This window comes from Leptonychotes weddellii, chromosome 16 (genome assembly GCF_054177405.1).
Source record: "Leptonychotes weddellii isolate Sample4059 chromosome 16, ASM5417740v2, whole genome shotgun sequence".
NCBI lineage: Eukaryota > Metazoa > Chordata > Mammalia > Carnivora > Phocidae > Leptonychotes > Leptonychotes weddellii.
The window spans coordinates 48,364,415-48,391,186 of NC_138384.1; the positions used below are offsets into that span (position 1 = coordinate 48,364,415).

General features: G+C 44.4%; 2 protein-coding genes across 6 annotated transcripts; both read left to right on the forward strand.

Moving 5' to 3' along the window:
* Nucleotides 1-1,215: 1,215 nt before the first annotated feature.
* Nucleotides 1,216-6,999, forward strand: LOC145717628 (immunoglobulin alpha Fc receptor-like). Its single transcript, XM_081807297.1, has 2 exons — nucleotides 1,216-2,473; nucleotides 3,890-6,999. Exons 1-2 carry the CDS (start codon nucleotides 2,233-2,235, stop codon nucleotides 4,066-4,068), a joined length of 420 nt encoding a protein of 139 aa, XP_081663423.1. The 5' UTR covers nucleotides 1,216-2,232; the 3' UTR covers nucleotides 4,069-6,999.
* A 2,241-nt stretch (nucleotides 7,000-9,240) lies between these two features.
* On the forward strand, nucleotides 9,241-17,035 carry LOC145717629 (natural cytotoxicity triggering receptor 1-like). 5 transcript variants are annotated; one of them, XR_014140972.1, is made up of 9 exons: nucleotides 9,263-9,610; nucleotides 9,693-9,728; nucleotides 9,912-10,196; nucleotides 11,704-11,982; nucleotides 12,253-12,303; nucleotides 13,139-13,186; nucleotides 13,303-13,515; nucleotides 14,761-16,088; nucleotides 16,550-17,035. XR_014140972.1 is itself a non-coding variant. In XM_081807299.1 (8 exons), exons 1-7 carry the CDS (start codon nucleotides 9,577-9,579, stop codon nucleotides 13,491-13,493), a joined length of 921 nt encoding a protein of 306 aa, XP_081663425.1. In that variant the 5' UTR covers nucleotides 9,241-9,576; the 3' UTR covers nucleotides 13,494-13,515; nucleotides 14,761-17,035. The 5 variants fall into 5 exon arrangements, 4 of the variants coding, with proteins under 4 accessions (XP_081663425.1, XP_081663427.1, XP_081663424.1 ...); XM_081807299.1 differs by having other exon boundaries at nucleotides 9,241-9,610; nucleotides 12,256-12,303; nucleotides 14,761-17,035; XM_081807298.1 differs by having other exon boundaries at nucleotides 14,761-17,035.
* The last annotated feature ends 9,737 nt before the right edge of the window (nucleotides 17,036-26,772 follow it).

Here is a 26,772-nt window from a genome sequence, read left to right on the forward strand (position 1 = left end):
ATATTTTTCCTTCTTTTTGTGTCTTCTTCAATTTCTTTCATGAGTGTTCTATAGTTCCTAGAGTATAGATCCTTTACCTCTTTGGTTAGGTTTATTCCGAGGTATCTTATGGTTTTGGGATTATTGTAAATGGGATCCATTTACCATAGCATCATTAGTTTTTGATGTAGACTTTACTTCTAGAACAGTTTCATGTTTCCAGAAAAATTGAGAAGAGAGGACAGAACATCCCCATATACCTATCACCCACTCTCCCTTGTTGTTAACATATTCTGTTGGTATGGCACTTTTCTTACCATTAATGAACCAATATGGATAACTTAGCATGTGCCAAAGTGCATAGTTTATTTAGGTCTCCTTAGCTTTTACAACTGTTGATGGGCATGCAGGAGGGCACCTGATGTGATGAGCACTGGGTGTTATAGGCAACTGATGAATTATTGATCACTACATCTGAAACTAATGATGTACTATATGTTGGCTAATTGAATTTAAATAAAAATTTTAAAAAGATTTCCTTAGCTTTTATGCAGCAGTCATTCATCTGCTCTAGGATCCCATCCCACACTGCATGCAGTTGTCACATCTCCTTAGGCTGCTCTTGGCTGTGGCAGTTTTGAGGAGGGCTGGTCAGGTACTTTGTAGGATGCCCCACTATTGGAAGTTGTCTGATGTTTCTCTCATGATAAGACAGGGTTCCTGGGGTAACTGTGAGGAAGACCACAGAAGCACAGTGCCATTTTCACCACATCACATTAAGGGTACACACCATACAAATGAATATGGCTGTTGATGCTGAGCTTGAGCACCCGGCTGAGATAGCATGTGCAGGTTTCTCCTCCTGACCCTTTCTGTATGGATAGAAATCAGTAAATGCAGCCTATACCTAAGGAGGGGGAAGTTATGCTCCCTGCACAAGTCTGGCCCTAGATTTTAAGCCCTCTGTCCTCAGGGTGGCTTGACCTTGTGTTTCTAGAAGGGTTTGTTTCTGGAAGGGTCCATCCTGAATTTCCAAGTCTTTTCACTTGCTAACATTCTTTTTACATAATGTCGCCTCTCTCAACCTCTGACTTAGCTCCTCAAACTCTGGATACTATTCCCCCTTTTCCCCAAATATGGCTTGTGATATTGTGATTTATAATAAGAACTATATATTTGGTTTTTGTTCCTGTTCCTGGCACAGAGCTCTTAAATCCCTTGGAATTTCCTGAATGACTAAGAATGGTAAAGTGTTTTGATATTCTAACAAACCCCTTCTTCCTACCTTGCCTGAGGTTATGTTAATGACGTGACTTTTGAACCCCACTTAAGGACCCGGGCTGGTTGCCAGGAGAACCGACCATGTGACTAAAATGTTTGAACTTTCAGTCGCTCCCCATCCCCACCTCCAGGGATGGGTGAGGGGCTGGAGGTTGAATCAATGGCTAATGGCCAAAGATTTAATCAACCATGCCTAGGTAATGAAGCCTCCATAAGAACCCAAAAGGACAGGGTTCAGAGAGCTTCCAGGTTGGTGAACACGTGGAGGTACTGGTAGAGAGGCGCACCTGGAGAGGGCACCTGGCCTTACACATCCCTACCATCTGGCTGTCCCTGATTGTATCCTTTATAATAAACCAGTGATCTAGTAAGTAAACTGATCTCCTGAGCCTGTCAATTGCTCTGGCAAATTAAATGAACCAAGGAAGGGGTTGTGGGAACTTCTGATTTACAGCCATTCTCTCAGAAGCACGGGTGACATGAGAGGCTTGTGACTGGCATCTGAAGTGGGAGCGTTCTCAGGACTGAGCCCTTAATCTTTGGGATCTGATGTTATCTCCAGGTAGATAGTGTCAGAATTAAGTTGAATTGTGGGATGCCCAGTGGGTGTCTCAGGACTGCTTGGTGGTGTGGGGGGGAACCCCACATGTTGTAATTGGGAACAGAATCATTTGGGTCTTATGGCTCTAGAAACAAGATCTCTAGCTCTTGAAGATGGCATCTCATCCAAGCCCCACAGGCTGCTTGCTTGCTCAGACCTGTCTGAATAGTTTGGGACAGAGTATGGGTCTTGGAGTAGGGAAATGAGAAGTTCCCAGCTCCCATTCCTTTGGATCAGGGTCTTACCATGGACCCAATAGGAGTGGTGGGGATAACAGGGAAAGGGAGAAAAATCTTGCTATTAGCTTACTCTCTTCTCTTTTAGGCTTCTACAACAAACCCTTCTTCTCTGCTGACCAGGGCATTGTGGTGATGCTAGGGAAGAATATCTCCCTGCAGTGCAGTTCAGCACACATCCCATTTGATAGATTTTCACTGATCAAGGAAGGAGGAGCCACCCTGTCACAGAACCAAAATGGCAGACACAAAGGCAACTTCATTCTAGGTCCTGTGAACCAAAGCTTCTCAGGGAACTACAGGTGCTATGGTTGGTACAGCAGCAGCCCTTATGTGTGGTCAGCCCCCAGTGATGCCCTGGGGCTTGTGGTCACAGGTAGGTGCACCCCAGCCCAGCCCTGTGTCCTCCCCTTGGGGCCTTGGCCTCCGGCAGGAATACAAAGAGGGGCACTGAGAAAGAACAGTGAGGCAGTAGAGGCTGTGAAGAAAGACTTTCATCCACACCCCATTTGATTTTCACATCCTCTCCTAGAGTTCTCCAGACAGTGCCCTTTAAAAACATGTGGTCTGTTGAGAATGGAGCAGCCAAAGTTCAGAGTCACGTTAAGGGGCAGTGTTGAGACAATAGATCCCAGACACCACCTCAGACTAACCCACCTCTCTTCTTCACATCCTTGGTTGCATCTGGAAACCCTTAAACTAACCTTCAGTACTATAGTCCGCTCTGAGTGATTGGCTGGAAATTTATGGCTCGTGGAAAGAACTCTAAAAACTCTAACATGAGCCCCATTATCACAGTGTTTGCATCTCTCTACTCGGCAGAAGAAGACAAGTTACAGCAAAGGAAAGCAACTGCTGACTCTGCTGCACAGGGCAACCACATTCATCTCTCGTGCCCACCTTGTCCAATCACTCTACAAGCTGAGCATATATAGTAGTCATGGCACTGTAAGATCATAGAGGCTAGAGTGCTTTTTCATTTAACAGTGCATAGATAATTGGGCACTGATGGAGGAGGAGTGAATTTATTAGTCTTTTTCTTTAAAGCAGATAGCCACAGTATCTTGTCTTAGAAATCATCTATCCCAGTGTTGGGATAATACTATCCTGTATTATCCTCTCAAACTCAAAATATTGTGCATTTTGTAATTAGGAACTAATTTGAAATTCCAAATCCATTTGAAATTATTTCTGTATTTTAACAAGAGAGTTACTATGATTTCTGAGCATTGTCATTTCACAGTATTTTATTACATCCTTGAAATGAACATGGGCCCAGAAAGTCCATATAACAAATGAAGAATTTTTTTTTTTTAAAGATTCAGAGAACAGCAATGTCCAGTGAACAGTCACACAATAGTGGAGATACAATTTACCTAAGATTATCTGAAAATTTTCTCTGGCTACTTCCCATATACCAACACTGCTGTATCCTTTGTCATGTATGAAAAAGGAACACAAGTTGTTACGTGGGGTGAAGAAAGTGTAGAGGAGAAAATTTAGGATTCCAAACATATGAAGGTGTTGCAAGGAAGGATATGACTAGACTTTGAGGGAAATGAAGAGGGAATGAAAAGCAAACACAACATCCCCATAGTCACCTCCTTTCCTGTTCACAAGACTCCCCTTTGACCCAGGCTCAAGGATTAAGTATGGCGCTTGTGAGTGCATGAGTTCATTGAGGAGGGGTTCTGACACAAATAGGGAAATGAGCTCCTTTTCAGGGCTCTGGGGTTGGGATGAAATGGAACATGACCAATGATTGCTCATCTCCTTTTAATTATGTCTGCAGATATAATGAAACAAGATTACACAATGGGGAATTTGATCCGAATGGGTGTGGCAGGGCTGGTCCTTGTGGCTCTCTTGGCCATACTGGTTGAAAATTGGCACAACCATCAGGCTCCAAACAAGGAAGACTGTCCAGATTTTCCTGAGCTGAGCTGGAGTAAACAGAAATGTCAGACATAATGGACCTTTGGACAAACTCCTAACAGCCAGAAGGTAGACACCTGTTGCTGAAGTAGTAATGAGTCAGCACTTGCGGAGTTCTGCAGAGCTACTGGGAGAACAAAAGAGAGAAAGAGGCACTAACAATTTTGGATACATTTTCAAACCAATGGTATTTTCTTATACATATCTGATACAGTTGTATACCACCTTTCTATATGTTGGTGACAAAATTCTTGGTATAGTCTTGGTTTAGCTCATTCCTGTGATAAAAATCACGCAAAGCATTCTTAGTTCTCATTGCTGACTGTTTTTCTCCCAGCCTCTACAGAAGATCTGGCTCAAAATTTCAATCTGTCTTGAATTTATCAGCAAAACCAGATACGCTCACATCCTTCTAGGTAAGCTCTTAACACTTAGAATTCCATAAATTATTAATACTACTAATTATTAATGTTGTCCATTCAACATACCATATACTCCATGACATGTATCCTTCTAGTTTTCCCTACACTGACATTTGTGTATTAACACAGGCTTTCCCCACTGCTAAGAAGACTCTCCTGTTCTTATGAAACTAACATTTCTTTTTATTTATTTGTTTAAAATCAATTAATTAACATATAGTGTATTACTAGTTTCAGAGGTAGAGTTTAGTGATTCATCAGTTGCATATAACACCCAGTGCTGATTATATCAAGTGCCCTCTTTAATGCCCATCACCCAGTTACCCCATCCCCCTATCTCCCCTCCAGCAACCTTCAGTTTGTTTCCTATAGTTAAAAGTCTCTATGGTTTGTCTCCCTCTCTGATTTTGTCTTATTTTATTTTTCCTTCCCTTCCCCTATGTTCATCTGTTTTGTTTCTTAAATTCCACATATGAGTGAAATCATATGATATTTGTCTTTCTCTGACTAACTTATTTTGTTTAGTATAATACCCTCTAGTTCCATCCACATCATTTCAGATGGCAAGATTTCATTCTTTTTAATGGCTGAGTAATATTCCATTGTATATTTGTAACATTTCAAAATATCTCATGCCTCCAATGCAAATTCAATAGACTTGTGAAAACAACCCCAACAAGCATTTCCTCTGGGAATTTTCGATAGATTGCTTAGTCTATTGATCCATCTCTTTGTAGTATTTGGCATAAAATATTATAAATATTTATTGAGATTATGAATAAATAAGTTGATGAAGGAAATGTTAGTGATTGGACCAGATAAAACTACAAGGAAGTGCCATAGTTTCGGACGAGGGCTAATCAGAGACTTTACATCAAAGCCAGGATTTGGACCCAAGAATGCAATGGGGTTTGATCCTGACAGAGGGATAAGATTAGTTTCACACACTTGGTTTTGTCCACACCAGGGTCTTGTTTGGAAAAGCAGACTGTAACCCTGGGAATAAAAAGATCTTCCCCTCCTAGGAAAAGACTATATTGTCCTGTAGCCATGATGACAAGGTGCCACCAGAACCGCTTTTTCACCCATCATCAGTGACCACTCACCTTAGTGAAAATGCTTTGGTGATTCAACCAACCAGCTCCTTGTTTCTAAATGTCAGCCAATCAGAAACAGGTTTACTCCAGTAAGCACATCTGTGAGTGATAGCCAATCAAAAGTCCCCCTCAAATAAACATCTTTTACAAATAATGCCAAACCACAAGAGGCCCTGAGAATCCCAAAAATCCTGTCTAGGATCATCTGTAGGCTTTGCTCGGAGACTCAGAGATATCACATCTGGCCAGCACACCAGCATAACTCTCCCTTAATATAGTAAAAATAAATTCCACTCTGCCTTTTTTATTTCAGGCACTGAATGGTGAGTGCATTGGCCTCGACAGTTCATATATTGGGTTGATTGAGGTTAAGTGTAAGGCTCGGCTTAGGGGCAGAGTATGGGGACTTATATTCCATGACCTTCACTTTTATGTTAGACTTTATTCTAGTCACTTCATTTGCAGGAGCATGCTGCAACCCTGTGAATTTTATTCTATTCAGTCCATCTATCACGTGGGCAAAGAGATGCTCACAAATGATATGATTTGATGGGCACCCGCTGGCTCAGTCCATAGAGCGTGCGACTCTTGATCTCAGCGTTGTGAGTTTAAGCCCCACACTGCGTGTAGAGATTACTTAAAAAAAAAAAAAACTTTAAAAAATATTATGATTTGAATAATGATACAAATATATGGATACAGAGTTTCAGTTTGGGATGATGAGAAAATTCTGGAGACATGGTGGTGATGGTCCCACAACAATGTAAATACGCTTAATGTCACTGAACCATACACTCAAAAATGGTTAAAATGAAACCCTATGTCTGTCAAAGAACAATTCCCTTTGGGGATATAGAGGTTTAGTTTTGAAAGATGAAAAAGTTCTGGAGCAACAATGTGAACGTACTGCACACTACTGTATAATGGGTGAAGACGGTAAATTTCATGTTATGCGTTTTTTGCTACAATAAAAAGCTTTTTAAATAGTTAAAATAGTAAAAAAAAATTTATGTTACATATTTTTTACCACAATCTGTGAAAAGTTCGTTGTGGCCTGTAGAGACTGAAAGTAGATTACTTGTTGCCTGGAGCTGGTAGAGTTGGCGGGGAGGTGGGGGGGGGGCGGTAATTGACATTAATGGCCAGGGAGCGCTGGGTTTCTTTTTGTGGTGGTGGAAAAATTCTAAAATTACATTGTGGTAATGGTTGAGCAATTCTGTGAATGTACTAAAAACCATTGAATTATATACTTTAAATAGGTAAATTGTATGGTATAGTTCAATAAAGTTTTTTTTTTCAAGTACCAAAAAAAATGAATATATTGTTAATGACATCCTCAGGGTTGCTCACTCTTTAAGTGATTGAGTGATGGCTTGAAATCCATCATTTCCAACATGGCTTACAAACTCTAAACAGAGATAGTCCCAGGAGTATGGGAGTGAGCTTAAGACGACAAATGGGCTCAAGTAAAAACACTTTGATAAAGTCAAGTCCTTGGAAGGATTTCCCTCTTAGAAAAAGTGGCTCTAGAACTGCTCCAATCACCATCTCAGAAAACGACAAGCAAACCTGCCTGTCTGCAAGTCTGGACGCAGACTTACGAAAAATCAGAAACACTGACATCTTCCACAAGAGTGTGAAGTTGAATTCCACTTCTGAGCCATGTAGGACCAAAACCACAAATGAATGTAAGATTGCTTACAGCCTGCTGAGACACCTGGGCCCTCCAGAAGAATCAAATGGAAGGCAACACTTTCGCTACAAGTACACACAACAATATACGTTGAAATCCCATAGGTAGGAAAACTCACTGTGAATAACCAGCAATAAAAAATTGCAAACTTCATAAAGAAACAAAGAAACCCCAAATATTATGGAAGAATTAGCAATACCAAGGGACTTGAGATACAGAACTGTCATATGCCTATGTAAATTATTAAAGTAGTTAGCAGAGAAGAAAGCCACAAGGAAACCGAGGCTAGACCCATTCTCTAAAGTCCAGACCCAAACCCAATTAGGGCCAGGCCATGCAGATACTAACCTGATCCTCTGTGGTGCCAGGAAGCTGACTTAAATTCCAGGGAGCTCCCCCCAACTTTTAAAACAATTTCACAGGAACATGTTATCAGGCAACCAGCCTCTTGAATAGACTCTCAAACTCTCTAAGTGAGAGGTAGCAGAACTTTCTCACTATACCAAGAGAACTACTTCTCTGCCCCTGGTCACTTTATCCCCAAAGGACAACTAGCTCTTTCCTGATACAGGGACCCACTCATTACGAACCTTACCTTCATGCTATGAATGGACTTTAGGCTGACAATGATGAGTAAATTAAGATGTTTTATGGGAGAGAAGTGAGACAAGATCCCTTCTTGGCCCAGAGACATCTTTGTCATCTACAGGCAAGCCTGCCTCATTGTCTCCTTTGAACTAGCAACCACTGCCTCTCTCCCCCATGGTTTGGTATCTAAATGTTTCCATAGGTCAAGCGTGGTTTTAAAAACAAAAAACAAAACCCCATAGCACATAGCCAGGTTTCTCACAGGCATTGGCTGTGCCCACTCTCTATGTGGTCAACGTAAAAAACTCCAATGGGTGGCCCTGGGTCCTCACCCACTACTTCTTCTGCACCCATCTTTCCTGTAAGTTTAAGTTTCCTAAATGATGCACACAGGAAGTCAGCTGGAAGAACCCCCCCTGCTATATCCTTAGCGAGTCCTAATGGGGAGGACAAGACAGTAGCAATCCAGGGTATGACCCTTTTTACAGGGAGAGCAGAGCTTCTGATTTTAGGTCTAAATCTGCCCGGGAGTAGATGCACAAGCTATCATCTCAATCAAGAGTGACCATCTCACTTGAGCTTTTCTTCTCCAGGATGGCTTCGGAGAAAGACTTTATAGGTACATGAGAATGATGCCCTCCCTCAAAATGTTGTAAGGACATTTTGGTGGAGACCATCTAGACAGGTGGCATGGGTGGGTGTTGGCTGGCTGGAGAAGACGGGTGCTGGAATTTGGAACCAAGGATTGGAGGCAACAGAAAAGAATGGAATAGAAATCCTATCATTTGCAACCACAGGAATGAACCCACAGGGCATTATGCTAAGTGAGATAAGTCAGACACACAAGGACAAGCACTACCAATACCATTTATACTAGGACAAAATTGTCCTATATTTTGACTTAAGTGTTGGTTACATGACTATATACATTTATCAAAACTCATATAGAACTGAACAAGAAATGAGTGGGTTTTACTATATGTAAATAAGGAAGTGAATGGAATATATTCAACCACAAAATCAAGAAATAAGAACAATGGTAATAGATTCGGGGAGATTTCCTCATAGAATGTAAGACAGAATATAAATCAGCATTACATTTCATTTTCCAAAATTATTTAGACCCTTTGAGGAAAAAAACACATTTTGAGTTTTAAAATATATTAAAATATTTAAGATTTTAATATTTAATTTCTGCTTTATAACAGACTAAAGGAATATACTTATGTAAGAAACAGAACATTTTGTTTCAAAAATTGCATTTTGTTGAAATGTTGTAACAAACCTTTGGATAAGATAGCATTATCATTTCATTCTGATGAAACCAATTAACTGACCCAAGCATATGCATACCAAACAAAGGGGAGCCAAGATTAAACACATATTTTTTTAATGATTCTAAGGGTTCTGCTCTGCACATTACCCTATGCCTTTCCTGGGCATAATGTCCACATTTCAAAATTTAGAAGAAGACCCTGAAGTGAGTTTCAGGTGGGGCAGACAATTGTCAGAGGATCTGGTTAGACCACAGAGATGACCAGATGTGTCATGGGGACAATGACCTGTCCTTATGACTCATGGTCAGAGGTAGAAGGAAGACTGTGAATCTTCTTGTAAAAAGTCAGTGTGAAAGCCCCATGGCGATTAGTGCTGGGCTTCACCCACCACATCCTGTGCATCTTCCTGGCCTGCTGGACTCAGTCTCCACCAAGCTGCTCGACATTCTCCTGGTACAATCAGTACTATGACCTCTACACTCACTGCCCTGCTCTACCTCGGTGAGTTCTTGCACGTGAGGGAGACAGAATCCAGGGGTCTGGGTGTGGGGGGGCAGCGTGTCTCACTGTTCTTGTCTTCCAGGGCTATACCTGAGCCGGACCATCAGCACCCAGAAGCGTGAGTCCCTCCTTCAGAGCCCCAGAGTCTCTCTACTGGGCTCAGACAAAGTATCCGCCTAGGAGCCACCAGAGGAGAGAGCAGGGGCTCTGGTTTGCTAGGAGTGCTTGGGACCAGCAACCGGGTGGAAATATGGGTGGGAAAGGGCTTTATCTGGAACTCCAGCCTCTGATTCCCTTCCAGAGATTCTTTTGAAACCCATCATCTGGGCCAAGCCAGATTTCATGATTCCGAAGGGAATGCGAGTGTTGATCTTATGCCAGGGGACTCCTGAGGCCGTTGAATACCAGCTGTATTTTGAGGGACACCTCTCTGCCCAGCAGAGCCCAAAACAACTTGGGAGGAGGAACATAGCCATGTTCCGCATCCCAGCCATGACCCCGCTCACTGCAGGGCAATACAAGTGCATTTACCGAAGCAAGGAGCTCTGGTCAAACCCTAGTGACCCTCTGGATCTGGTGGTAACAGGTAACTGTCCCATCCTCCGCCTGAATCCTGGGGAGGGTCATCATTTATTTATTAATCTCCTTTGGTGTCATTCAACCTCACTCAGCAGTTACCTATGACCTAGAGGCAGATTGGTCTTAGGTCAGGTTCTCCAGGTGAGATGCTCTGAGATGGACGCATGTGTGCAGGGGGGAACACTGGGGAGCATCTTCAAAAGTGACCCCAGCGATGAGGAGTGAGGGAAACAGGCCAGGCAAAAGGCAGAAGCTGGACCATGGTGCAGTTTCAACAGACACCTCAGCCAAGCAAATGTGGAACTCTGGACCTGGGATGGCCCTTCTGAGTGGTCTTGAGATGAGGCTAGGGGTTCTGTACCCACCGTGTCAACCCCTCCTAGGGAGGAGGTTCCATTCAAACATCCGAACTTTTATGGCACTCGTATTCTATCAGGGGAAGACAGAGCACGAGTCTAAGTCAGGACAAATCAATCAGTCATGAGCACCTAAGGAGTAAATGATGATATGGAAAAAGACAGAGTAGAATGGGGTTGGGAGGGAAGGCAGTCTCAGGAAGGCAGTCCCAGGCTCCTTCAGCTGAGGGATGTGGTTCTCAAACTTAAGCAGGCATCAGAATCACCCGGAGGGCTCGTGAAAACACAGTACACCCACGTTCACGGAAGCGCTATTCACAATAGCCAAAAGGTAGCAACAGGCTCAGTGTCTACTGACAAAGGAATGGATGAACAAAATGTGGTCTATACACATGATGGAATAGTATCCGGCCTTGAAAAGGAAGGAGATTCGGACACCTGCTACGTCATGGACGGACCTTGAGGGCGTTATTCTGAGTGAGATAAACCAGTCACGGAAGCACAAATACCGTAGGAGTCACTTCTATGTGGGAGCTAGGATGGTCAAATTCATAGAGACAGAAAGCAGAATGGTGGGTGCCAGGGGCTGGGGGGCAGGGATGGGGCGAGGGTGCTTAATAATGGGGATAGTTTCAGTTCTGCAAGATGAAAAGGGTTCTGGAGATGGATGGTGGTGATGGTTGTATGACAATGTGAAGGTACTCAACGCCACTGAATTGTACCCATAAAATTGGTTAAGATGGTAAATTTTATGTGTCATGTATTTCAAAACAATGTAAAACAATAATAATTTTTAAAACACAGATGGCTGCCTTCCCCCTGAGTTTCTGATGCAGTGGGTCTGGGGTGGAGCCTGGAAATCTGCATTTCTGATAAGCTTCCTGCTGATGCTGATGTCGCTGGTCCCAAGGATCTCTAACTCTGAGAACCGCTGATGTTGGGCAATCCCCAGAGAGAGAGTCACGCTAATGCCCCTGAAAGTTAGAGGAGTGAGTGTCTCAGTCTTGAAGGGAGAGATCAGGGAGGGCATGTCCATGACCAAAGCAGAGGAGACAGAGATTCTTGGGTGTGACATCCCAGTCTTAAGGCCAAGGAGGAAGGGAGACATAGGAGGCAGGATAAAGACTCTCTTAACCTACCTGTCTCCTTCTCCCACAGAAATGTATGACACGCCCACCCTCTCCGTTCATCCTGGGCCTGAGGTGACCTCAGGAAAGAACGTGACCTTCTATTGCCGACTAGGTACTGCAACCAACAAGTTCTTTCTGCTCAAGGAGGGAAGATCTGGCCACCCTCAGCACAGATATGGGAACACCCAGGTGGAGTTCCCCATGGGTCCTGTGACCACAGCCCACAGAGGGACGTACAGATGTTTTGGCTCTTATAACAACCATGCATGGTCTTTCCCCAGTGAGCCTGTGAAGCTCCTGGTCACAGGTGAGGATAACCCTCAGATTTCCCCCATGTCCTCTCCGGAACCCCAAGTGAACCCCAACCAGTGATGAGGAAGGCAGCAAAGGGACAGGTGGGAAGATGCAGAGGGCACCTCCCTGCAGTGCCCTCATCCACATGCATTTTTGCAGAGGCCCAGTTGATTTTTCCCGAGGAAGAAGGCCAGAGGGACAGGGAGAGGGAGGACACAGAGACTAGGCGGGAAGACCAGAGGAAACCCAAAACCTTTATGGTTTTCTTTGTTTCCACTGCCAGAAGATGTTGGGGACACCAGCCTTGCACCCACAGAACACACCTCTTTTTCTGGTGAGTAACAGTTACTTCTAAACTTGGGTGGGGGTGGTGATCAGAGCCTCCCAGTGACACTAAAAACACGTCGTTCATTCGAAATATCCATTGACTGTATAGCAATTGCCATGACCTGCAGTTCCCTCAGTGGAGCAAATATCCTTGCTTTCATGGCACCTGTAACCCAGCGGGAGGCAGACCGAGAGTCAAAGTCAGAGAAATAAGCCAAGCATATAGCACAGGGAGAGCAAACAGTGGTGTGGAAGAAAGAGTAGAACAAACAGGGTGAGGGTGACCGGGAGGGCAGGTGGCAATATTAGAGCTGTCTGAATCGGCCTCACAGTGGAGCAAATACCTAAAGACCTAAGGGCGTTCCTTCTGTGGCTACATGGGAAAGAAGGTTCCAGAGAGAGGGAGTGGCCATTGAGTATGGCAGGGGGGAGGGCCAAGGCAGGGGGAGGGCCAGCGCCGGGAGTAACTCCCTCCACTGGGAGTGACATTGCACGGTGCCGGTGGGGACGGGGTGTGGGCTCAGAGCCTGGAAGAAAATGGGGAGACTGTGAGTCATCCAACATGTGAGGAAGAAGCCATGTTGACCCACGTAATGAGGAAGCTGAGGGCCAGAGGGAAGACATGCCCGGTGGGGCGTCCTGGAGCTGAATTCCCCCTCGGGTTTGCCTGTCCTTTGGCTCTTCCTCTCTACCTGCCAGATGAAGCCAGCAGGACCTGGAGGGTGGGGTGGGGACCTGGAAAAGCTGCACAAGGCCATGGGGTCCAACTGAGGGGAGGAGAGGCAGCCCGGGCAGAGGCCGACACTCTTTTTCTCACTGCTTCACTTCCCTATCATCCGCAGACCTTTGGGACCTCGACTTGTTAACCACAGAAGCAGAATTCCAGCAAGGTAGGCAAGCAGCGGGTGCTGCAGTCTGTGAAGGAGTGTGATCTGGAACGGGGAGAGGCGGGGCGAGGCGTGTCCATCCATTCCTGTCAGCCATCAGTCTGTTCTTCTGACCCCAGACCTTGCACTCTGGGATCACACTGCCCAGAATCTCCTTCGGATCGGTCTGGCTTTCCTGGTCCTGGTGGCCCTCATGTGCCTCCTGGCTGAAGACTGGCTTTGGAGGAAGAGGGCACAAGAGAAAGCCAACAGGGCTTCAAGTCAGGAACGCAGGAGAAGGTTCAAAACACAGAGACGCCTGGACAAATGACCGAGAGATGTGCTGGCCACAGGTAGAGCTGAACGCTGGCCTTGACCCCAAGCTGAGTGAGCTCTGTGTTGTACCCATGGAGGGGGGTTCCCTGCAGGAAACTGAAGGACAGCTGCGTGGAGTCTGGCAAAGCTTCCAGGAGGAGTTGGATAGGGGGGATGAAAGAGCTAAATTTCTCCTGCAGACAGACCCTCTTGTCTCTTGTGGGGTGTAAGCATTTTTGTGCCTGCCTGATGCAAACCAAAGTTTTAACCACCCTGGATTTCACCGAATATATCTCCTTTGTAAACAGCATGGCCACAGAATATTTCCTTCCTACTTTGGTCTTTATCCCTAGTTCTTCTTTCCTTTGCTGCAATATGTCATTCACGATATTTAATAGCCAGTACAGAAAAAAATAATAATAACCAGTACACAATAGGCATTTGTCAAAAGGAACAGCACAGAGAGGCACCACCGGGTTAATGGAGGTGCAGGCTGTGAGCACACGTACAGCTCAGTGTGTCCTGGCTGGGTCTCAGCCTTGCCCCAATTCCTCTGTCCTAGGCCACCTCAAGCTTCTGTCTGCCTCGCTTCTTTATCCAGAATTGGCCTTCTTCCTTGGGTTTCCCCCCCAAAAAGTTCCCCAAACCCTCCAGCTTGACTCCAGATATCACTTCCATGCTCCCAAAGCACCTGTTGTTCGTCTATAACATCACTGGGGCTCTAACACCGCATACACATCCATTTTCCTGTCTCTACAGTGAACTTGTGTGAATTAAGTCTGTGTTGGGTCTGATGGCTGTGCTCACAGCTCCTGCCACTAAGAGAGTTCTCCGGAAATATACGTCAGGTCGATGGATGTATAAATGAGGCTGTAGCACAGCTTAGCTCTTGAGACTCCTGATTATTGTCCTTGAAATGCTATCTGGACCCTTTGTTCCTTGAGAACTTCTTCTTGATCAACCCATTAATATAACCATTATATGGGTCCCTGCCCCCCTCAAGATTCTCACACCTCACACGGTGTCAAGTCCATTCTCTAAATCTGAGTTCCTGTTATGTATCAGAGAACGTTAATTCCAACCTCAAAGGGGTTGGACATGCATTTTTAATGAGATAAAGAATACCCAGAAACCAGCTTAGGCTCTGACACGTGTAAGTTAACTCAGTGCATGGTAGCTGTTATTATTCCCAGTACTACGGGGAACTGAAACTCACACGAATTGTTACCTCAGTATCAGTGGACCCATACTGAATGTCCTTCTTTCTGTTCTTCATCTGCTAGGTCTTCACAGACCAAGAATTTCTGTTGATACTGACTCATAATGTTCTTTATCCCAAGACGTGATGGACTTATTCAGAGTGTGTTTATGACATCCCAAGTGTTCCATATCCTAAGCTATGGCAGGAAACCTACAGTCTCAAGGGGGAAAAAATGTGTAAGGTAGAAGAATTTTGGAGGGGCGCCTGGGTGGCTCAGTTGGTTAAGCGACTGCCTTCAGCTCAGGTCATGATCCTGGAGTCCCGGGATCGAGTCCCGCATCGGGCTCCCTGCTCGGCGGGGAGTCTGCTTCTCCCTCTGACCCTCCTCTCTCTCATGCTCTCTGTCTCTCATTCTCTCTGTCTCGAATAAAAAATAAATAAATAAATAAAAAATAAAAAATAAAAAAAAAGAAGAATTTTGGATCTCCAGATATAAGTGCAGGGGCTTGAGAGCCTCCTCAGAGGGATGTAGGGGTCTTTTCCACACAAGGCTGTTCCGCTCACTGCTCCAAGTCAAAATCTTCCAAAATTGGTCAACAAGACTAGACCAGATGGTTAAGTGGAGCATTACTCTTTTTGAAATGTTGAACCCAGTTTGTATTCCAGACAGTGAAATGAAGCACGGGGAGGAGGAAGGGAGGGAAAGGGAGAGAAAGTACCGGCCAGTTGTTTGTTATGGAGGTTTATTGGAAACGCTTAAAAACACTTCCATTATAGCAGGGAGGACATTAGAAGGAAGGGAAAAATGAAGGGGGGTGGTAATCAGAGGGAGAGATGAACCATAAGAGACTATGGACTCTGAGAAACAAACTGAGGGTTTTAGAGGGGTGGGGGGAGGAGGGATTGGTTAGCCCGGTGATGGGTATTAAGGAGGGCACATATTGCGTGGAGCACTGGGTGTTATACGAAAACAATGAGTCGTGGATCACCACATCAAAAACTAATGATGTATTTTATGGTGACTAACATAACATAATAAAATAAAATTTAAAAAATTTTCTTTAACCATTAAAGTGCTAACATGATAAAAAACAAAACAAAACAAAAAACCACTTCCATTTATTTCTCAGTGGTTAGAACCTAATAGCTTGCCCTACTTGGATGCAAGGGAGGTTGAGAAAGATAGCCTTTATTCCAGGCATCTCTGCGACAAGATAAATATTGGCATTTCTGTGACCAATGGAGTGAGGAGGGATGTGACAGAGTTGTGATAGGCAGCTGCAGTCTCTGCAACCAGAGCCTACCATGTGCCAGGCACTGGTAAAAGGACCACATCCCTGCCAGAACAGGGATGACTGTCCAGGAGAGCAGATCTTCAAGAAAGTGAGTAAATGCAGGGAAAGGGGACAAGTTGGGACAGAAGAAATACAGGATGCTACTGGAGCTTCTTTCTATGCAAAATTCCATTCTAGAGAGACATTGAGGAGGGCATACAAATGAGGAATGGGGATGACGGCGGCAGGGGTCTGCACTAATTCATGCAGAGGCTCACATGCGGGACAGAGGGTGAAAACCATGCAGTATTAGTAGAGCTTTGATTCTGGGTGACACTGGGTGCATCATGCCAAGCACAGCCATGGAAGCCACATCTTAAATGCACATCTCATCTTTAAGGCAAAGGGAGCTCATTGAGCATTTTTATCACGGCTGGGATAGGATGACGTGTGCACTGCAGAAAGACCCTTCCAACTGAGAGAGAAAAGAATAAGCAGAAGAAAACAAAACCATGGAGAAACAGCACAGTTGAGAATGTCATCTATTTCTGGGGTTGATGATCAGAGAGAAGACTGAAACTCATAACCCGGAGGGAGGTCCAGCAATGGATGATGGGTCCTGGTCCTGAGATTGGTAATATTTGCCGGGTTTGTTACTTCTGAGGATTACCTAGATTATTCTGAGCCCTTTAGATTTCAATATTAACTTTAGGATGTTGGTTGTCACAAAAGACCAGCCTGGGTTGTGCATGAAATTGTACTAAAGCTACAGATCAATTTAGGGGTAATTATCATCTCTTCAATCTTTCAATCCATGCAAGCTTGCACCCTAAATGTGTTATATTTTGTCATGTATTTATATGTTCCCTGATTTCTCTAAATAATATCGTGTAGTCCTCTATGTACAGAATGTGCACATATTTTGTTAGATTTCCACAAGATATATCCTCTAGTTATATCATCCCCAGACAGATCCCTAGGTATGTGACTTTTATTTTGTAAGTGGTATCATTCTTTAAATAATTTTATCACCATTGTTTGTTGCTGGTATTATAAAAATAAAATTGGCTCTTGTATATCAAATATGTACTCAGTGGTCTTGCAAATTTCACATCTTAATTTTAAGAGTTCTAGATTATTTCTAGGTTTAAAAATTTTTAGAGTTTTTTGTAAAATTGATTTCTTTTTTACTGTCTTAACTACCTGGCTAGAACCTCCAACACATTAATGGATAGCAAGGATCCTTTTCTTAGTACCAACCTTATGGGGAATAGTTTTAATATCTTACCACTGAGTAAGCAAATTGCTATCGTTTTTTTGTAGATATTCATTGTCCCAGTTAGAAAATTCCTTTGCATTCTTGTTCTGCTAAGTTTGTTTCCATTTGCAAATGAGAAAGAACATATCCAGTGAGACCAGTTAGGAGGCTCCTACATTATTCTAGATGACAGTTGATAATGGCTCAGAGAAAGTGGAGACCTTTCACATATTTTAGGCACATAAGTCATACTTCATTTTATTGTTTAGAAATAATGGCTGAAAATTATGGAAGCAGCCCAAATGTCCATCAACTGATGAATGGATAAAGAAGATGTATATGTACAATGGAATATTACTCAGCCATCAAAGAGAATGAAATCTTGACATCTGCAATGATGTGGATGGTGCTAAAGTGTATTATGCTAAGTGAAATAAGTCAGTCAGAGAAAGACAAACACTATATGATTTTACTCATAAGTGGAATTTAAAAAACAAAACAAATGAGCAAGGGAAAAAAAAGAGAGGGGACAAACCAAGAAACAGATTCTTAACTATAGAGAACACACTGATGGTCACCAGAGGGGAAGTGGGTGAGGGGATGGTGATTAAGGAGTGCACTTGTCATGATGAACACTAGGTGATGTATGGAAGTGTTGAATCACTGAACTATGTGCCTGAAACTAATATTTCACTGTATGTTAGCTAACTGGGATTTAAATAAAAACTTAAAAAAAGAAACGATGATGAAGCAGGTAGCAGGATCAGCAAGAACTCTGGACAACTTGGGTGGATGAAGAAGGGACATTTCCCTCTCACTCTTAACCCATAGGTGAACCATGAGCTGCACGGTAAGAAGGGGATACATTTGGGGCAAAGTCAGAGATACAAATTAATGGCCCATCTTCCCAAACTGAAAAGGTTTCATTTTTTATTGAAATATAATTGACATATAACATTGTGTCCATCTAAGATGGACCACAAGCTGGTTTGATACACTTTGATAAAAGCTGGTTTTATTTTTTTTATTGAAATGTAGTTGACATATAACACTGTGTCAATCTAAGATGGACCACAAGCTGGTTTGATACACAATATACACTCATATATTGCAATACGATTGTCACTGTAGTGTTTGTGAACACCTCTGTTGTATCACATAATCACTTCTTTGTTCTGGTGGGAATGAGTAAGATGTAGTCTCTTAACAATGATGCAATATCATTGTCTGGAATCACTGTACTCTATATTAGACCTCCAGGACCCTCTTATCTACTAGTTGCTAGTTCATACCCTCAAACAATGTCTCCCCATTTCCCCCACCCCCATCCCCTGGCCACCACCACTCTCCTCTCTGTTTCTGTGAATTCAGCTTTTTCAGATTCCACCTATAAGTGACAACATACGGTACTTGCCCTTCTCTGTCTGATTTATCTCACCTCTAATAATGCCCTCAAGGTCCACCCATGTTGTCACAAATGGCAGGATTTCCTTCTTTCTCACGCTGAATAATACATGAAAGCAGTTTCGAGAAGCAGGCACACCCATCACTCTACAGCACAGCACTGGGGCTCTGGTGCTGGACCGTCTCTGGTGCTGGACAGATTGATGTTACAGTAGCCTGGTCTCACAGACACTAGGTAAGGTGATGTTTGAGGGCTGAGTGACACCTCCTTTCCCTACTCAGTCCAACCTCCCTTCTTTCTGCATTTACCCCAGATTCTTCCATATTCCTAATTACAATAAGACTGGCTTTCCAGGCTGTGTGCCCTGTTTTCTTCATCTCGTTTCATACAACAAATCTAGTGCAGAATCAGGAGGTAGCGGGGAAATGACCAAATTCAGTCTCTGTTAAAAACCTGTGATCCTGAGGCAAGACAGGTCCCCTCTATCTCCACCTTCCATTTGCCAAAAGGAGGAACAGTAGCTCCTTCTCAGCAATGTTATGAGGATGTGATGTCACCCTAGAGATAAGTCAGTGTTCCACCACCACCACCGGGACCCAACTTTTCCAACTTTGAGTTATCAATGGGAGCTCAAGCTTCAGAACACGGACAATTATGTGGGGAAAGCTCCATCCCTCTACTCTTACTGGTCCACGGCTCTAAGACCAGTTTTCTGCTTGGCCCCTCACACTCAGGCATCAACCCACTGGGAGCTGGTTCCTCCCCCGACACACACTTCCGCTGAAGCTGTTTTTGTGATAAACATTAATGGCTTCCTGGAACTCGCAGTGGATGCTTCTCAGCCCGTGTCTCACCTTTGTTCCTCTGTTGGTTGTATGACCACTTCCTCCTTGAAACAGTTAGCTTCACTGGCCTCCTCCACTCGTTTTCTGACTATCCTGTACCTTCAGTTTGCAGGCTCTCCACCACCAGAGCTTGTGGGTTCCATGGTAGACCCGCCTTTCTCTGGACACAAGTCTGGGTGGATCTCATTTAATGCCATGGTTTCAATTTCTCTAAGACAGATGCCCAAATCAAATCTGTCTCTCTGAACCCTAGGTTTTTGGTTTTTTTTTCTGGAACTTTGGGTTATTCTATCAGGTTCTTCCAGCCAGCCTGGACTCATCATCTTCCTACCACCAAAGTTGTTCTTCCTGTTTGGAAAACTCCCTGCTCTGTTCACAGTTGCTTTGCTCTCTTTTCTATTCCTATGCTTGTGCTCTGATCACTGCCGGGAGGAAGTGCCGCACAAATTAGCATTTACATTTGTCATTTATGTGTTTGTGGGTAGAGATTGATATTTTTATTATTTCTCCTAACAACTGTCCTTTTGTCAATTTGCCTTTTGGAAGTCGAATCAGGTAAAGATCTTATATATAAATACTTTTGGGAGCACCTGGGTGGCTCAGTCAGTTAAGCATCTGACTTTTTTTTAATTCAAGTTAGTTAACATATAGTGCAGTACTGATTTCAGGAGTAGAATTTTGTGACTCATCAGTTACATATAACCCCAAGTACTCATCCCAACATGTACCCTCCTTAATGCCCATCACCATATCAGCTCAGGTCTTGATCTGGGGGCCGTGAGTTCAAGCCCCACATTGGGCTCCATGCTGGGCGTGGAACCTACATAAATAAATAAATAAATAAACAAACAAACAAATAAATATTTTTAAAAGATTGTCTTATAAATTTTAAGTGTTTAATATATAGAGTATATATTATATATTATATGTATAATTTCCTCAGTTCCATTCATGTCACAGTGTTTTTCTGATATATGGTATCAACTGCAACTCACACTTTAATTTATGCGTCATTATTTGGTAAATGCCTTTGACCTCTGTATTCCTCTATTCCATTTAAAAGGCCTCAAAAACCCCAACACAAAGGTCCTCAATCTTTCCGCCAAATGCCTTTGTCTTTAGATTAGCTATTTCCTTACATACACGCATACATCATACGTCCACATTGTAATAGTTAACTTTACAGTCAACTTAATGTAACTATTATGTACATCATGGTTAGTGTGAAGCACCAGGACAGTCACCTGCCTGCAAACCAGACACCCACTGGGACATCTCTGCTTGTACATGTACATCTGAGACCCTCAAATGCAGCATGTTAGGGGAGCCTCGGCACTCCTCTCATCTGGGGCCAGCTGATCCTGTACTGTGGGGGGGATTGCCTCCGTCAGCTCAGCTGCCATAACAGAATACCAAAAGACTGGGCGGCTTAAGCAACAGAAATTTATTTTCTCGTAGTCCTGAGACTGGGAAGTCCAAGACAGAGGTGCTGGCCAATTCGGCCCCTTGGTAATGACTTCTTCCTGCCAGGCAGATGGCCCTTCCTCAGTGCCAGCACAGGTTCTGATAAGACCACCCATCCTGTCAGAGCAGGAGCCCACCAGTATGACCTCATTTAAGCCTCATGATCCCCTAAAAGCCCCAGTAGGGATTAGGGCTTCAACCTATGCATCTGGGGGGAGAGGGGGCACGATTCCGTCTCTATCCACTAGATGCTAGATGCACCCCCTTAACCTTGACTCTGGATATTGCCAAATGTCCCTTTGGAGACAAAATCACCCCTGGTTAAGAACCTCAGGCCTAGAAGGACATAAACAGGGCAGTGGCATGAGGTCTGGCCTGGGGCCAGCTGGTGACCACATGAGCCCCCACCCCCAGGCAGAGGGAACAGGAGGGGAGGCTGAAGGGGGCGTGCTTGTGAAAATAGCGAGCACCCAGCATGGCTAGAGCGAGTGAGCTCCGGGAAGTTGAGTGACAAGGTCAGAAGGGCAGATAGACACGAAACCTAATGCCAGTTTTCTGAGAAATAGAGATGTCTTACTCTAAGCTGAGTCAGGAGAATTGCCCTAGAATTGTAACCCTGCATCTACTCCAAATTGAGTGGTCGAGGGTGGTTCTTATTTTCTGGCAGAGAATCATCTAAGACAGCATTTCTCAACCTCAGCGCTACTGACATTTAGGGCCAGATAATTGTTTGTGATTGGAGCAGGGGATGCTCTCCTGTGCACTGCAGGATGTGTAACAGCATCTTGTCTCTACTCGCTGGACGCCAGCAGCTCCCCTCCCCCAGTGGTGACAACGAAAAATGTCTCTGGACATTGAGGGGGTGGGAGAAGGATCACCCCAAGTTGAGAACCACTGGGTCTGGAGAGAGATCCAGGAGGCTAGCCTGGGCATCAGAGCCAGACCTCAGCAAGCTCTGAGGGACAGTCTGAGTGGGACCCCAACAGACAGAGATGTCGAATGGGATGCTGGGCAATGGATGTGAGGCAGAGAGCCCAGCCCAGCCCTGTCTCTGTGAGTTCCGTTCACCCATCACACATCATCGTCTGCTCCCAGGGACCTGAACTCTGTCCAGGGTCCTCTGCCTCTGCAGGCAGAAGGGTATTTCCCTCGTCTATCTGGATCCATCTCTGAGCTGTGCATTGTTGTGCCTGTGCTCCGGACACTGCAGATTTTTCTCTACCCAAGTGTCAGGGTTCCCCCCTGGATCTATGATGGAATGTTCCACTTCCGACTCCCCCCTTGGTCTATGGTGGATTGTTCCACTTCTGACTCCCCCTGGGTCTGTGATGGATTGGTCCACTTCTGGCTCCCCTCTTAACCTATGGTGGATTGTTCCACTTCCGACTCCCCCCTTGGTCTATGGTGGATTGTTCCACTTCCGACTCCCCCTGGGTCTGTGATGGATTGTTCCACTTCTGACTCCCCTCTTAACCTATGGTGGATTGTTCCACTTGTGACTCCCCCTGGGTCTTTGATGGATTGTTTCACTTCTTGACTCCCCCCTCGGTCTATGGCAGATTGTTCTACTTCTGACTCCCCCTTGGTCTGTTGTGGATTATTCCACTTCTGACGTCCCCTTGGCCTATGGTGGAATGTTCCACTTCTGACTTCCCCTGGGTCTATGATGGATTGTACCACTTCTGACTCCCACCTTGGTCTATGATGGATTGTTCCACTTTTTTTTTTTTTAAGATTTTATTTATTCATTTGAGACACAGAGATACAGAGAGAGAAAGAGAGAGAGAGCATGGTGGGGGAGGCAGAGGGAGAGGGAGAAGCAGGCTCCCAGCTGAGCAAGGAGTCCGATGCGGGGCTCGATCCCAGGACCCTGGAATCATGACCTGAGCGGAAGGCAGATGCTTAACCATCTGAGCCACCCAGGCATCCCAAGGATTGTTCCACTTCTGACTCCCCCTCAGTCTATGATGGAATGTTCCACTTCTGACTCCCGGCCTTGGTCTATGGTGGATTGTTCCACTTCTGGCTCCCTTCTTAACCTATGATGGATTGTTTCACTTCTGGTTCCCCCTTGCTCTATCATGGATCCTTCCACTTCTGGCTTTCCACCCCCCTTGATCCACGATGGATTATTCCACTTCTGGATTTCCTTTCCCGCCCACTTGGCTCGTGATGGAATATTCCACTTCTTCCCCCCCACCTTGGCCCATGGTAGAATGTTCTTTTTCTGGCTCCCCCTCCTTGTCCATGATGGAATGTTCCACTTCTGGCTCCCCCAGAGTCTGTCATGGATTGACCCAGACCACCTGTTTGCAATTACAGACCACCCATTTGCAATCACGGAATTGGGAAGACCTGAAAGAGAAGGGCTAGGAAGTGTGTCTGGCAAGTAGGATCAAACCCTGAATCTTCCTGGATTCAGCTCTCCAGGCCAACTTCTATCCTGAGGCTTTTTATAGGAGAAGGAAGCTTATAACCCCACATCTGTCTTCCCCAGCCACCCTGTACTAACCAAGAAGGTCAAGTAAGCATGTGGTGGGGGGTAGGACTGACTCTCGGACCAGAGGATCCTGGGCCTGGACACAGCGCTGGAAGAGAAGCCCAGGTGAGAGCACCCCACATCTGCAGGGTTTCTGTCCCATCCTGGGCACAGGTTGGCCCAGCACCTTCTTTCTGGGCTCCCCAGGCTCAGCAGGATGGGAGAGTAGGAGGCACGATGGTCAGTCCCCAGCTGGCATGCACCTGCAGAGCTGAACTAGTAAGGGGCTGATTTGGGGGGTCTTGTGGAGGCACAGGCGTAGAGAGTGGGGCCCACCTGACACCAGGAGGCTGAGGTCTCCAACACCTGCCCTGTGGAAAGTAGAGGGGAGGACGAGTAGACTCCTCCTCCTAGGTGTTTATTTACCCAGCATGGTGCAGTGTCCTGAAGACATAGAATCAGGCAGGAAGCCTCACAGCTGTCCACTGCTGTGGGGTTTTCAACCCCAGAATGATAGGATTTTTTAATCATTATTATTGAAGTATAGTTCACAATGTTTTATTAGTTTCAGGTGTACAATATAGTGATTCAATTCTATACACAATGCTCACCATAAGCGTAGTCACCATATGTTATTATATTATTGGTTATATTCCCTATGCTGTATTTTTCATCCCTGTGACTTATTTATTTTATAACTGGAAGTTTGTACCTCTTAACCCCCTTTACCTATTTTGATTATTCCCCACCCCCCCTCCTCCCCTCTGGCAACCACCAATTTGTTTTCTGTATTTATGAGTCTGCTTCCGTTCTTTTGTTTTTTGGGGGGGCTGTGGTGTGCTGTAGGATGGTCAGCACCCCGGGTCTCTGCCCACTAGAAGCTAGTTGCACAACCAGTTGCAGCCAAAAAAAAATCTGGAACAGTCAAACACAGAGGGATGGATTAGTGGGTATGTAGCATCCCTTTGGGGTGACGAAAACATTCTGAAACTAGATACTGGGGATGATGAATAGTGGCGAATATACTAAGTGCTGCTAAACTCCACACTTTAACATGACAACAGTAAATTTGATGTTATGTGTGTTTTATCACAGTAAAAAAAGTCTCTAAGCATTGCCAAGTGTCCCTTTGTTGAGGACACTTATTCTATAGTAATGAATGCACAGACTGTAGAGTTTCTCAATTTTAGCACTACTGAAATTTTGAGCGGGACCATTCTTTGCTCTGGGGGCTGTCCTGTGCATTGTAGGATGTTTAGCAGCATTACTGGTCTCTGCCCATTAGATGCCAGGAGCACCCCCTAGTTGTGACAAAGAAATATCTCCAACATTACCCAATGTCCCATGGGTGGCAAGTCACTCCTGCCGAGAACCACTAAGACTCTATGCTGTTTTGCCCCCAAATCCATAAGACCTTTAAATTTCTGCACAAAGGGAGCTAGAGTTTACCATCTGATGAACACTAGTTTCAAGTCCATCTGCTTCTTAGATGCTATGTCTTATCAAACCGTTGAACCCTCTCACTGTGTCCCCTTATTTTTTTTAAGATTTTATTTATTTGACAGAGAGAGACAGCGAGAGAGGGAACACAAGCAGGGGGAGTGGGAGAGGGAGAAGCAGACTTCCTGCGGAGCAGGGAGCCCAATGCAGGGCTCGATCCCAGGATCCTGGGATCATGACCTGAGCTGAAGGCAGACGCTTAATGACTGAGCCACCCAGGCACCCCTGTGTCCCCTTATTTATTAATAGGTAAAATAATAGGACCTTTAGGGGCTAGGGGGACTGCTGCAAAGTTTCAACAAACATGTATTTTTTTTTATTATGTTCAGGTACCATATAGTACATCATGAGTTTTTGATGTAGTGTTCAACGATTCATTAGTTGCGTATAACACCCAGTGCCCTCCTTAATACAAACATGTATTTTAAATACTCAGTATCCAATATAGGGTCTGACCCAGACATTCTCAATCACAACCCACCACCACTATGTATATTTTTTTATTTTATTTTATTATGTTATGTTAGTCACCATACATCATTAGTTTTTGATGTAGTGTTCCATGATTCATTGTTTGCATATAACACCCAGTGCTCCATGCAATACATGCCCTCTTTAAATGCTTTGTATCTACATGAAGACCTCAGCCCCATCTCCAATTACTTGATCCCTTCCCCTGAGCCATACTCAGTTTCCCCACCGCACACCTCCCTCAAATCCTCGCCTCTCCACATCCTGGTAAACATGGTTATCCAAAAGCCTGGTAAGCCAATATCCCCTGAGTGGAACACCAAATACTACACAGCCATGAGCGCTTGAGGACATTTATCCTGATTAAGTCTGCAACGCCAAACAGTAGAAGAAACTGGGTCCTTCCATGTGCCACCCAGTGGCTAAGTAAGCCACACCACTTCCATCCTTGAGATAGAAGAATCCTGTGTTAATTTGTAGCCTTGAACTTCCTGCTGACTAGTTCTCTTTCAACTAATTAATGTGATGTGCAGCCCACAAAATAGCACAGAGAAAAATGCACAAGAGAGATTAAGAGACAAGGAAGATGAAATGAGACTGTACAGAACATGGAAGAGGGACAGTACAGAAAGAGATAGAGGCTGATTTTTTTCCCAAAATTCTGAGTCCCTTTGCTGTGCAGAAGCTTTTTACCTTGATGAAGTCCCAAAAGTTCATTTTTGCTTTTGTTTCACTTGCCTTTGGAGATGTGTCTTGAAAGAGTTGCTGTGGCCAGTGTCGAAGAGGATACTGCCTATGTTCTCCCCTAGGATTTTGATGGATTCCTGTCTCACATTGAGGTCTTTCATCCATTTAGAGTTTATCTTTGTGTATGGTGTAAGAGAATGGTCCAGTTTCATTCTTCTGTGTATAGCTGTCCAATTTTCCCAGCACCATTTGTTGAAGAGCTTGTCTTTTTTCCATTGAATCACTAGCAGCATAAAATAAATAAAAAATAGGAAAGGCAAGGAAGGAACTCCATGCCAAAAAACATCAGTGCACAGAGAGGAGATCATCTTGACAACAGCCAGAATGAAAGGAGCCATTGCCCACAGAGTGGCACCAATTAGACCCGAGCAGACATCCCAGCAGCAACAATGAAGGACAGAACGTGGAATGGAACCTCCCAAACACCTGTCAGCTTTCAATTGTAATGCAGGCAATTTTTCGTCAAGAATGAGGTTTTCATAAGATACCTAGGAATAAATCTAACCGAAGAGACAAAGGATCTGTACTCAGAAAACTATAAAATACTCATGAAAGAAATTGAGGAAGACACAAAGAAATGGAAAAACGTTCCATGCTCATGGATTGGAAGAACAAATATTGTGAAGATGTCAATGCTACCTAGAGCAATCT

Coding starts and splice junctions, on each gene's coding strand:
- LOC145717628 (XM_081807297.1), top strand. CDS start 2,233: ATGCTAGGGAAGAATATCTCCCTGCAGTGCAGTTCAGCACACATCCCA. Junction 2,474..3,889: donor CCTGGGGCTTGTGGTCACAG/GTAGGTGCACCC, acceptor TTATGTCTGCAG/ATATAATGAAACAAGATTAC.
- LOC145717629 (XM_081807298.1), top strand. CDS start 9,577: ATGACCTCTACACTCACTGCCCTGCTCTACCTCG. Junction 9,611..9,692: donor CACTGCCCTGCTCTACCTCG/GTGAGTTCTTGC, acceptor CTTGTCTTCCAG/GGCTATACCTGAGCCGGACC. Junction 12,304..13,138: donor AGAACACACCTCTTTTTCTG/GTGAGTAACAGT, acceptor TATCATCCGCAG/ACCTTTGGGACCTCGACTTG.